Raw genomic sequence first — 13507 nt, 5'->3', positions numbered from 1 at the left:
GCCATGGGAAAGAAGAAAACAAAGAAGATGTACGGCACAATAACAGGAGAAATGAAGAGCCAGTATAACGACAGGAGGGCAACAAACACTATAATGGACAAAACATGACAAGAAAACCACAGAGAGACACAAGAAACAGGGAGATGGGATTAAAAGCAAGAAAGCAGATTACCATGGCTGGCTGGCCACGAGAATAAAAAAGACGCCAGTCACTCTGCAACACATGAAAACCTCCACCCTAAAAGCCCTATGGTGGAAGACACAGAGGGACAAAGGACATGCGCTAGAACTGAGACCAAATGATAAAATCCACCGTCATGAGTAAAAGGTAGAACTAAAGCTGCTGGTGAGGCACTGTCACCCAACACCAAAGGTAGGGTGCTGGTGAATACACTGTGGCCAGCGGGCAAGGAATGCTGTTCAATATGGCCTCTGTATGTCCACAGAAGCCAACATTACCATCAGCCATTGAGCCGACGATGTGAACAACTTCAGAGCCCCGGAACACGTCAAGAATCAAGAGGATCCGCAATGGAGAGACTCCGGCCTCCACCAGGACACTGGTCACCGGACTCATTCTACAAGCCAGGCGAATGCCATAGTGGTGGACTGGGTCGAGTAACGCAATGCCAAGGGTGCCACCGAACCGTAAACCAGACTCCCATAGTCAAACCGAGATCGAGCAAGGGCTCTGTAGAGCTGTAGCAGTGTACAGCGATCTGCAACCCTGTTGAAGTTGCTCAGGCAGCAGAGAGCATTGAGGTGCTGCCAACACTCCCGCTTAAGCTGACGAAGGTGAGGTAGCCAAGTCAATCGGGCAAATAAAACCAGTCCTGAGAATCGATATGTCTCCACTACAGTGAGTGGATCATCATTAAGATAAAGTTCAGGTTCTGGATGAATGATACGACACTGACAGAAGTGCATGACAAACGACTTCACGGCTGAAAACTGGAAGCCATGAGCTACAGCCCATGACTGCGCCTTGTGAATGGCTCCCTGCAGGTGCTGCTCAGCGACACCAGTTCTGGGGGAGCAATACGAAATGCAGAAGTCATCCTCATACAGAAAAGGGGAGACCGAAGGCCCTACAGCTGCTGCTAGGCCGTTGATGGCCACTAAAAATAGATACTCTCAATACAGAGCCCTGCGGAACGCCATTCTCCTGAACATGGGGGGAGATATGGGAGGCACCAACTTGAACACGGAAAGTACGGAGTGACAAGAAGTTATGGATAAAAATCATTTGAGGGTGCAAAAGGCTAGGGATAGTTCTCCTACGCAGAGGCTCGAGCACAGTGTTCAGCAATCGTGTTTCTGGCATTGATGTTAGCACCAGGGACTCCTGTTGGTTTCTGGTATCCAAAAAGACGTATGATCTTCGTCCAGACTTGGGAAGGTGACGTATGGCACCCAATGGTCAACACGTACCTCACGCAACACTCCCGTTTCCATCGTTTTATAAGCAGGATAACGGGGGCACGGAGCCGCATAAAGGCTGTTAGATGCTGTCGAGAAGGGGGCTGCTTATGTCACTGTAGGGCTCACCGACGCTCTTTAATTGCCTCAGCGACTTCTCGCGACCACCAAGGGACTGTCTTTAGCTGGGGGCACCCTAAAGAACGAGGGATCGCATTTTCTGCAGCAGAAATTATCGTTGGAGTGACCTGCTCAATCACAACATCGATGGCACCATGTGGGGGGGGGGGGGGGGGGGATTCAATGGTGACAGCAGAGGTGAAGGCTACCCAGTCTGCCTTGTTTTAGCCCATCTGGGTAGGCGTCCATGGGCATGATGCTGGGTGAGTGACAGGAAGATGGGGAAGTGGTCACTACCACACAGGACATCATGTGCTCTCCAGTGGATAGATGGGAGGAGTCCTGGGCTGCAAATTGATAAATCAATGGCCGAGTAACTACCATGAGCCACAATGAAATGTGTGGCAGCCCCAGTATTTAAGAGGCAGAGGTCGAGTTGGAATAGTAAATTTTCAACATCTCTGCCTTGTGCCAGTAAGCATGGTGCTACCCCACAAGGGGTTATGGGCGTTAATATCTCCCAAAGGTAGGAAAGGTTTAGGTAGTCGATCAATCAGTGCAGCCAATATGCTTAGGGGTACTGCACCATCTAGAGGGAGATATACTTTGCAGACAGTTATTTCCAGTGTCGTCCGTATCCTAACAGGTACAGCTTCAAGAGGAGTTTGAAGGGGCACAAGTTCACTACATACCAAGTTCATACGGTTCTTGTAATATCCCCTGTAGCTGCGAAGTGGAGGGGTCCGCATTGCCGGGAACCAGGTTTCCTGGAGGGCAATGCAGAAAGCAGGTGTAAAGCTTAACAGTAGCTCAGCCAGGTGGTGGCGAAAACTGCCCCAATTCCACTGGAGGATGATGTGATTGTGAGACTGGGAAGGCATGAAACACTCAATGAGACATTCTACGGGCCTCGATTTATTTCCCAAACAAGCTATATCCATTATGTCTGAGGGTCTGGCGAGATCTAGGTCCTCAGCAGACGCCAGAATCTTCACCTCATCCTCAGGCGCGGAGCTTGTAGGCAGCGGTGGTGTGGGTGCCACTGCAATTCCCTTAGTCTTGGGGTTATTCTTTCTGTAATTCTCTTGCTGATCCTTGGGTTTTTCTGGCTGGTAGGGCTTCAATGATTCAGTCTCTGGGACTAAGGATGATCGTGAAGCCCTACGACCAGCTGCTTTTGGGCACTTCAGCCACTGGTGGGTGTCATCTTTCCCACTAGCAGAAACGTGGGAAGGGATTGACACAATGGACACCTTCCTAGCGAGAAGAGCTAATGAAGACATATGATTCTCCAGCTGAGAAGTGGGGTCTGGTGTCCCCAATTTGGGGGGACAGTGCTCCCGAGGTAGGTGGTGCGGGAGCAACAGGGAGTGAAGTGCCCCCACCATCAAGGGGGCACGTGTAGTCTTCTGGCTCTGAGAGCTGACTGGAACTCACAAGAAATTATGGGGCTACAACTGTTCTCGTTGTGGCGACATAAGAGGAGGTCATAGCCACAGGATGTAGGCGCTCAAGTTTCCTCTTGGCCTGGCCTCAGTGTAGGTCAGTCAGTCCAGGGTTTTGTATTCCATGATTTTCCTTTCTCGCTGTCAAATCCTGCAGTCTGGTGAGCAAGAGAAATGATGCTCTCCACAGTTGACACAGATGGAAGGCGGGGCACATGGAGTATTGGGATGGGATGGACATCCACAGTCTTGACAATGGATACTGGAAGTACAGTGGGAAGACTTCCAGCACTTAAAGCACAGCAATTGTAGGGGAATATATCGCTTGAAATTACAGAGACAGGCCATCACCTTGACCTTCTCGGGTAATGTGTCGCCCTCGAAGGCCCAAGATGAAGGCACCGGTGGCAACCTGATTATCCCTCAGACTCCAATGGACGAGCTGGGCGAAATGAACTCCTCGTCGCTCTAAGTTGGCGCAGCTCGTCATCAGATTGCAAATGAAGGTCCCTGAGGATGCCCTGGACCATATTTAAGCTCTTATGAGGTGTGATGGTAACAGAAACATCCCCCAGCTTGTCACAAGCAAGTAATGTCCATGACTGGGTGGAGGATGCCGTTTTAATTAAGACTGACCCTGACGCATTTTGGACAAGCTCTCCATTTCCCCAAACTTGTTCTCCAAATTTTCCACTAAAAAACTGAGGCTTCATGGAAATGAAAGATTCCCCATGAACTCTCTTACATACGAAGTACTGGGGCAAATAAGGTTCGCTGCCACCCTTAGGCCGGTATTACACTATCAAATTTCTTTGTCAAAGATTTGATCAAAGATGTGATCCAATATTCCGTCCAATATATTTGACAAAGATCTTTGACGTAGCGCTACAAGGGGTATTACACTGTCATCAAATTTTTCGTCAAAGTTCAAGATGGCTGACAACAACTTGTTATTAACCGCAGCAGTTCTACGTACTCCAATTGCATTGTGTGCACATGCGGAAAAGAAGTGGGGGGAAAAAATGGAACCATACATACGAGGTTGACAGTCTTAAAAGTCCTGGAATTGCAACTTGATAATAAATTCAGTTGGGAGGAGCACACCACAGAACTGCAGAAACGCCTTAACAAATCTGTATTTGCAATTCGAGTGTTAGCAGACATAGGCAACATAAAAATGAAAAAGCTTGCATACTTTCATTCCATAATGTCATATGGAATAATATTTTGGGGTAAATCTTGAAGTCAAACAAAAGTTTTCAAGGTCCAAAAGCGTGTAATACGTATTATTTGTGGAGTAAATTCACGGACCTCCTGCAGAAACCTCTTCAAAGAACTGGGTACTTCAGATTCTTGCATTGGTACTGGGAGAAAATAAGAAAGAAAATGAAACTGTTGGCGGGCCAGAAGTACAGTGAGACTGTCGTTTGGACGTACGAGATTTGCAGGTTAGCTTTTTTTGTTTTGTATTTCATGCGTAGATACTTCCGTAGAGATATTGTTGCATGTGGATCATTATATGTAATGATTATTACAATACATGCAACAATATGTTTGTACAGTTATCTAGGCATGAGAAACAAACAAAAAAAACTATAACTCTCGTAGGCCCAAATGACAGAGTCTCACTATACTTCCGGCTCGCAGGTTAACTACTGCCTCTCAGTATATTTACTTCTTAATAAAATTTGTCGTAAATAATATATCTCTTTTTCCAACAAACAACTCAGTTCATACATACAATACCAGGATCAAAAATGATCTGCACAAGGACTTAAAAGCACTTACTTTAGTTCAAAAAGGGGTCCACTACTCAGGAACACTCATCTTCAATAATTTGCCAGGAAACATAAAAAATTTAGTTAGAAATAAAGATCAGTTTAAAAGGAGCCTGAAAGACTTACTACTGGCCAACTCCTTCTACTCCATTGGCGAAATTTTTAATAGAAACAAATGATGTATTGTATTTATTCATACTATTAGTATTTTTATTTCAGCTTAAAAAAAATCGACATGTTCCACATCCACGAGGATCTCCTCAGCACGGATCTATAGAACGAAAAACTAATCTAATCTGGGTGAAGCCGTGGGTTTTACGACGACACGATAAAAGCATTCAACAAAACTTGTTACGTGAGCTTACAGTGGAAGACGTCAAGTCGTACATCAATTACTTAAGAATGGATGAGCATACATTTCTGTATGTGCTCAATGAAGTGTATCCTCATATCACAAAGCACAATTTTCACTTAAGAACTGCTACATCTTCAGAAGACAGGCTCACTATAACACTCCGATTCCTTGCTACAGGAGAGGGTTATGTATTGTTAGGTTACGTTAGGTTAGGTCAGGTTACGTCTCCAATCTTCTTAATCTATTTTTGTATTCAGGGTGCCTCACGTTGTAAAGCACCTCATAAGCTTCAGACATCTCTATTAATTCTGTAGTTGTCGGCACACACCAATTGTATTTACCGGCAATGGTTATAAAAACACTACAGACGACAGAACGCTGCAGCGATGCTAGCGCTCCGCGTGGTAACATATCGCATTGCAGTGAACAGAAGACAAGCGATTTCTTTGATCAAATATACAGCCTCGGCCTAGATTTGATCAAATATTGGACGACATTTGTCAAAGATCCCTATTACACTATCAAAAATCTTTGACAAAGATATTGGACAAAGATATTGGACAAAGAAATTTGATAGTGTAATACCGGCCTTAGCCTGGCGTTCCTCCCATGTTGTCACCAGGGAGGAGAATGATTTAGGCTCACACTTCCTTGCACTGTACTGAGACTTGGAATGCTTAGAGACTGCTGGCATTTGATCACCAGCAAGCGATGACATGGTACGCTTCATCGCGCATCATCTGCTCTGATGCCACCCACTCCGACCAGGGGCTCTCCCCAGCCACAGCACAGGTCACGTGGCAGGATGGCCATTGCCGGGAGTCCCGATGCCCCAGGGTGTCAGGCATCTACTCCTTGGCATACGTGGGGAGTTAACGGCGCAGTAATCAGCAGAGCGATCCCTGTGTAGTGAGGGGGCTACAACCAACAGGGTACATGGTGGCCCCACCACAACGGACTGGCTACCGTGCTGGATATGAGGTGCAAAGAATTCCATGGTCCTCGTCAGTGCAGAAAACAACACTGCACAGTGGATGGAGGAAAACGCACCCAGGAAGATGTCCTCGCTCAAGAGATGGACGATGAGCAGAACTGCAATGCCACGATGAGAAAGCGGGCTAAAGATCTCAATGCATGATGGACACGAAGCACCATGTAAGGTGCCCTTCCCCAATTGGCTCGCTCTTCGGGAAAATTTAGAAAAATGGAGGTCAAACCCTACAAGGGACCATCACATAAAGGCCGAAAGGAGTGAGACTCCTTTTAGTCGCCTCTTATGACAGGCAGGAATACCTTGGGCCTATTCTAACCACCAGGCCTGCAGGGGGGGTGGCATCTGGACTGGGCGAGATATCTATGAGATTTTGCAGAGATTATATGAGAGAACTTGCTGCCCTTTTTAGCAGTTGTTTACCTCAGGTTGCCAGAGCAATGGAGGGTACCTAGTGACTGGAAAAAAGAATGGAGGTCATTTCTGTTTTCCAGTGGGTTTGTGGGGCACACACACACGATTATAAGCCTATATCGCCAACATTGATCTGTTGTTGAATTATGGAACATGTTTTATGCTCAAGTGTTACGATGCTTTTGGAGAATGAAAATTCCCCTAGGCCTATAAAAATGTATGGATTCCACAGAGAGAGACCTTGCAAACTTTAGCTTTATTTGATCATTCACGAACTATGGAGTGTCAGAAGACCTGTGAACAATCTGGGATCAGTGCAGAGACTGGCTGTTGACCCTAAATGTAAATAAATGTGATGTACTGCACATAAACAGGCAATGAGATCAACTAATATGTGATTACACTGCTAGCAACAATCACTGAAAACATTAACTACCAAAAAAAAAAAAAAAAAAGAAAGAAAGAAAGAAAGAAAGTAGTAATAACCATGTTGAGTGACCTGAAGCAGAATTACCACATAAAACAAACTGAAGGAAAAATAGGTGAGTGACAATCTCACTGGTAAAATCTTAAGCCATGAATTAAGTGACTTACAAAACACTTCTTCAACCACTTCTTGAGTATTGCTCTTCAGTGTGGGACACTTACGAGGTTGGATTAATAGAAGAGATAAACAAGAAACAATGAAGAGCGGCGTGTTCCGTCATGGATCATTTAGTTGCTGCGAGTGCATTACAGAGATGCACAACAAACTCCAGTTGCAGATGCTACAAATGACACCATTCATCACGAGGATTGTTACTGAAATTCCAGAAGAGAATGTTCCAGAAAGTGTCAGATATATTATTTCCTCTACCACATACATCTCATGAAATAAAAAAACATAACAGACATTACAGCTCATACAGAAGTTTACCGACAATCATTCTTGCCACTCACCACTCCCATATGAACTAAGGAAATGCAGAAAAAGACGGCGGTGCACAGTAACATTGCCTGCAGAGTGTATGCCGATGCAGCAGATGTGCTTGGACAGAATGCAATATTACAAGCATCTGCAAATGTTATTTTTTTCAAATAATGACTGTTTTGGAGAACTGTGGACACAATATTGAATTTTAAAATATTTGGCAACAACCTTATGGTTTCTGCTGAATGTTATAAATATTCTGTACATTGGAGCTACTGTACATTGCCACCGTCATATAGGCCCTACATAAGTGGCACCTATAGAGTGCATGTGCAGAAATCGATTGTCTAATATTCTGTAGGCCTAAGTTGTTACCTTTACTCACTAAATTATTTGCATTCACACAGACCTTAGTGAGAAGATTCAAAAGTAACTGAACACCTATCAGTGTACATTAGTAGGAGGGGGCATTTGAACTCTGCTTAGGAACCTTCCCGTGAAGTGTCTGAAGGAATGATAGCCCATTCACCTCAAGAACCTCAACCAGAGAAGTATGTTGAACACTGAGGTCTGTATTGAAGTCAGCTTTTGCAACTTATTCCAGAGCTGTTCCATTGAGTTCAGGTCGGGTTTCTGGGCAGGTCAGTCTATTTCATCTATGTTACTGTCCACAAACCACTAGCTAATAGATACTGCTTTATGACCAGGTTCACTCTCATGCTCAAACAATTGATCATCATCTCCAAATTATTCCTCTACTGTATGCAGTATACAATGCTGGAAAATGTATTCATATCCTCCTGCATTTGCCATTTTTTTTAAGTGCAATAAAGGGACCACACTCTACCCACAAAAACAGCCCCGTAACGTAAAATCACTTCCTTTGTACTCCATTGTTGGCATTACACATGACATGTAATGTTTTCTAGGCTTTTGCCAAATCCAAACCTTTCCATCAGATTGCCACAGGGTATAGTGCAATTCATCACTTCAAATCACTCATTTCCAACCATCCACTGTCCAGTGTAATTGCTCTTTACACCATCTCAGGCATCACGTAGCATTGACTACAGAAATGTGTGGTTTATGAGAAGCTGCTAAACTACTGCACCCCATTCCATTCAACTCTCAAGCAAAATCATTGGGCTAGTTTGAAACTTAAAGAGTCAAGCCTTCCACTGATTTCATGTAGTTTTTTACAACAATCCTCTGCAGAACTCAATGTTCCCTGTCCGTTACCACACAATGTGTGTTTCATCTTGGTTTAGGTGTGGATGTTCATTCATATTTTCACTTCACAATCAATTTGCTAACAGTCAACATGGACAGCTTTCAAAGGGTTGAAGTCTCCCTAAAGGATTTTTTTCTCAGGTGACATCCAACAACTAGTCACCATTCACAGTCACCAATCTTCCCTGACTGACCCATTCTGCAGTTACCGCTTCTCTACTAACAATACACCCCACATCCTTTAGTAATGGCTGGTCTGCCTCTCATAAGCTCTACTGCTCAATTTCATGTTAGCCTACATAGGAGTGTCCAGATACTATGCATGCTCAATTTCATGTTATATAGGAGAGTCCAGATACTATGTGTGTTAATACTCACAGAGTATAATAGTGAAGTGCACACACTAATTTCTGGATGTGTAAGTAGTTATATAACTCATTTCTGTCTACCTCATAATTGTTAAAGAGTGTGTAAATCTGACACGAAGTGTATAATAGATATAATGATGTTGCCATTGCAAGTTCTGTCACTGTCCCACATAACATGTTCCAGCTGTCCTCTACCCCAGCAATGCCAAGGTATGCTCTGTATAGAGATGTATATAGACACACTGTGTGACTGGCTTGCTCTTTATAGACCCAGAAAACGATCATCACTTCATAATAGAATAATTGTTTTGTTTGCTCTGCATCACTCATTTAATACTAGAATGGCTGATTATCAATACCATAGTTACAATGACCTGCATGCTAGGTATTCTGTGGGTACTCAGATATGAGCAATATAGACAAATGAGGCAAGATCTAGTAGTCAGCTGAATACATGCACACTGTTCCTTGCTACTGTACACTGTCATACAAAATAACATCTTCTTTCAGCATAATGAAAGACTTGGTGAAGTACCTAACAATTCTTAACTGCAAATGACGATCCACCAACAAACACTGATCCTGTTGATACTGTGTGTTAGCTTTCATCATCAAAGTGGCCTTGTGGTCTTATAAGATTGACATAGGGTACCAAGTCGCTGCTGTCAGTACAGTTTATCATCCTATTGCGATTGGGCAACAATGCGATCATAAATTTAAAACTAGAACTGTAAGTTACCTGTCAACCCAGGCGCCAATTAATTGAACATTTATTCGGTAACTGAAAGAAAATCAAAATCAGTAACTCTCTAACAACGGAATTTTAAGACCATGACAGGTGTAAGAATTTAGCCCGCAAGATTGTGGAATTATAATTGTTTAGTCTGAAGGTAGCCTATCTTCGTATGAAGAGAGATAACTTGAAAGATACTACATACAACACAAGAGAAAGGATAAATTCTTTGTTATAGGAACACAGATCTCATATTCTTCAATAAAACGATTACTTCGTAGCAGAGGTATTAGAGTTAATTTGATTAACAGATGGCAGCATAAGTTTCATCAATCACTGTTACGGTCTTGAAAATAGACTATTGCGTTTGTCGCTACTCTCCCGTAAAATGTGTTTACCTCCGAAGAATTGTCTAATTTTGTTTGATTGAGAACTTTAATACTCGACTCCAAGGAAATTTACCACACAGTGCACTACAAATTTGCTTCAGCGCCTCCTAGTAAACATCCAAGTCGAACAACCCGACACCCTGTACGTAACAATACAACACAGAGAAAAACGGATAACTTCCAATATGTCTAACTACTTACAATGACAATTTCATCCAGTAGAAGTTGCTCCGGCACGTTTTGCGCTCCATCAGTTGGGCACTGTGGAAAAACACCATCTATAAGATTTCTGACATTTAGATTTTTCACCCTCCGCAGTTCAGCGCCTCATTCATTATACTCCATTCTCAGAATGTTGAACAAGATTATTTTTATGAACAGGCCTCATGCTATTATACATAATAACTGCAGTTATAGAAATGTCCCTTCGTTTGCCAAACTCAGAAAGCGGCTTCGTTTAACAACTGCTCAACATAACAATGATTTGTTTTCAAAATTCGAGAAGTAGCTTTCAACTATCACTGCCTTGTCAAACAAAGAAGTAATATTATCTGTCAATGTGAATGTGATGAATATCTTTGTTAGAAGTAAACCTTTTTTGAGGGGAACTCACGAAGTACAATCCCGTAAATAGGAAAAAGTGTAGATCGCGTACACAACTTCAGACTGTCTTTGTTTCACTCCAGGATAAAGTTCGGTACCGCCGTACTGTAAAGCATGTTTTAAGGAAAAACATTTTAACCCACGTTAATATTTCAAGAAATCAAAACTGTACTTTCGGAAGCGATCGGGAGGTCGGAGTTTTTGCACGAGTATAACTGGTCCAATTAATGGCTTCAGAGAGGAACATTAACTGCGAATATCGGTTCTAAAGTAATTATGCATTCACTAAATAATGAAAAAAACTTACGCAACATATCTAAGACTTATCAGATTCCCCCGCGAACTATTAAATACATGCTTCGCACATTGCCAATAAACGCAAAAAATGCTATGGTTTCAAATGAAACATCATGCTTTCATCTTTTCTTACAACTTCTAAAACTAATGTTAGTTGAGATAAAGCTGCTTTGCATTGATAAAGGAGACTCAAATGACAGTTTTATGTATTCAAAAGTGGTATTGACACAGAATCCAATAGCGGATTCACAGTTTGCTTCCTTGATTTCATGATTTGGCCACATAATCGATCACGAAGCTCTTTGACTGAACTGCAGTTCTTAAATACAGTGCATTTGAAAGAAAATAACCGAAGAATAATAAAAAAAAGCACAAACAAGAATATGATTGATTATTGCCTGAAATTTATCCGTGAATATTAGTATTTGCGGAGTAACATTTGTAGTTTGTAAGTCCGAATAACTGAATTGTTTACTAGCCAAAAACGTTAATTCTCACCTTGGCAGTAGGCATATTAGCTACAAAAAATAGCTCCAAACGAAAAAAAATTTTTTTTATGTACATATAGAGCATTAACTGCGGCGTCGGAAAGAAGTAAGTCCAGAGATAACATTATATCTTAATTTCCTAGTTATCTCTGTAATTTCCTAACTCATAAAAACATCATCAAATGCAAGGACGTAGTGGTAAGAAGGCCAACTTGTGACTTAATAGTGAAAGAACGGATAATATTTTAAAATAATTGCACGAGCTCCCATTCGAATTTGGGACAAAATAGCTGGTCCCTTGATATTGTACTATCGGTCAGAATTATGGCAGTTTTCGGTAAAAATTAGTGTGGAGTGAAAGATATTATACCGATTACAACAATTACGATTGTCTTAAAGAAATCTTTTCAGTAATAAAGTCGTATGAGGCGCGGGAATAAATCACGATGGGGTCGAAAGAAAGATGACGGTAGTTATAGCATTAATTGCTAAATACTGTGTTTAGCATTTTCCTTGACGTTAGCTATCGTCTCGCGCGACAAGGCACTCTAATTACTATCACGAATATCTCGCTCATAATACTTCACCTCTTTGACATATTCCCACATAATGCAGTCGAAAGTCTAACGAGGTCTTCGAAAACAGCTCGTAATGCGTATCTTCTATCTTTCTATGTCATCACAAACACACACAAAACCAGAAGGAAACGAAAAATTACGCATTAACGATTATTAATTGACATAACAACGAAACACGGGCAGGCACCTTCCTAGCGTCCGAAACCTATACGCCACGTACAAAGATATTATTCCTGTATAAACACAATCTTTGCAGCGATCCGAAACAAGTTCTCATAGGTCATACACAAGGAGGTTAGAATAATCTAACATACACAATGCAGTCAAATGCTATGTGAAAGGCTTTCAAGAAAAGCAGGAAACTGCCGACGTGGCTGTAGAACAGAACACGGTAATCTCATATGAACAAAGAAGGTCATGCATTGAAACAATGATTTTTTACTCTGGCGAGAGAATTCCTTCCCTAGATTAGCTCAAAATGTAAGCATTTTTGTAGAAAAATACTGTGTATCCAAATCTACTGCCACTGTCACACCAAGTCTGCTGACACTAAATACTGTCGAATATATAAAACACTGAAACATTAAAGTCATTTGAAAAAATCTAGTACAACTCAACATTCTTCAAGTATGAAGGAAACGATGGGAATAGGAGCGGCATGGCACCATCTCTTATGCGAACGCATGACACCGACGTTCGATCAATATCCACTTCGCGGAAATGATCAGAACATATTCTTCTATGATTTGTTGGTTCCCAGTCTTTGTGTCGCACTGCCTTGGTCCACAACCTTCTCATTGCAGTGTCCTTTGGGAACCTATACATCGTACAAATGAAAAGTAGAAACAAACAGTCCGTATTTAAGCTGTAAGTATTAATTTGACTACAATATTTACTTGTGGAAAGTAACAGCTGATTTTCCACCTATTGGTACAACCATAGGCAACGCAATTAACCATTTTTTTCCAAAAATAAACGCATTAAGTACTGCCTGCAATTCAGTTCGAACAGACATTTGACGCCAATTTTTTGATACTCGCAATACGGCATAGTGCGAACTGAGGTGGCTTAATTTCTGTGGATTACATTAGATTAGTACAGTACTTGTTCCATAGATCATGAATACGACACTTTGCAATGATGTGGAACGTGTCAGGTTAATTTTCTCCCCATGAAATCTCTTCCTTACTTCTGTCCATGTTGTTCCCGATTTTTTATTTCTTCTGCTTTGAAAGCTTTCCAAATTTAGTACTTTGTTTTTAAAACGGTTTCTTTCTGATTCTTTGATGTTGTTTCGGGGTTGGGGAAATAACCCACTAACTATATCCAAAAGTTCATCTAATGAGTAGAAGGAATTGCCATTAAGAAATTCTTCTAATTTCCTTTTAA

At 42.0% G+C, this 13507-nt stretch overlaps 1 protein-coding gene across 10 annotated transcripts in view; it reads right to left on the bottom strand.

Annotated features, from left to right (window-relative positions):
• The window catches only part of LOC126253623 (oocyte zinc finger protein XlCOF6.1-like), a 74098-nt gene extending 61770 nt beyond the window's left edge, over window positions 1–12328 (bottom strand). For 5 of the 10 annotated variants that reach the window (XM_049955100.1, XM_049955096.1, XM_049955098.1 and 2 more), the window contains exons 1-2: window positions 11063–11270; window positions 10354–10413 (exon numbers count right to left, since the gene is read on the bottom strand). Coding sequence is in view for 2 of the 10 variants with exons in the window: in XM_049955091.1 (XP_049811048.1) it covers window positions 10354–10413; window positions 11551–11625 (135 nt within the window). In the remaining 8 variants the exon portion in view is untranslated. Of the gene's footprint in view, window positions 1–10353; window positions 10414–11062; window positions 11271–11550; window positions 11671–12127 lie in introns of those variants that run through there. The other 5 variants (XM_049955099.1, XM_049955093.1, XM_049955095.1 and 2 more) reach the window with 3 other exon arrangements.
• Window positions 12329–13507: the final 1179 nt, after the last annotated feature.

This window comes from Schistocerca nitens, chromosome 4 (assembly GCF_023898315.1).
Source record: "Schistocerca nitens isolate TAMUIC-IGC-003100 chromosome 4, iqSchNite1.1, whole genome shotgun sequence".
In the NCBI taxonomy this organism is placed as follows: domain Eukaryota; kingdom Metazoa; phylum Arthropoda; class Insecta; order Orthoptera; family Acrididae; genus Schistocerca; species Schistocerca nitens.
The sequence above is the reverse complement of the archived record's forward strand: the minus strand, read 5'-3'. Positions and strand labels throughout refer to the sequence as shown.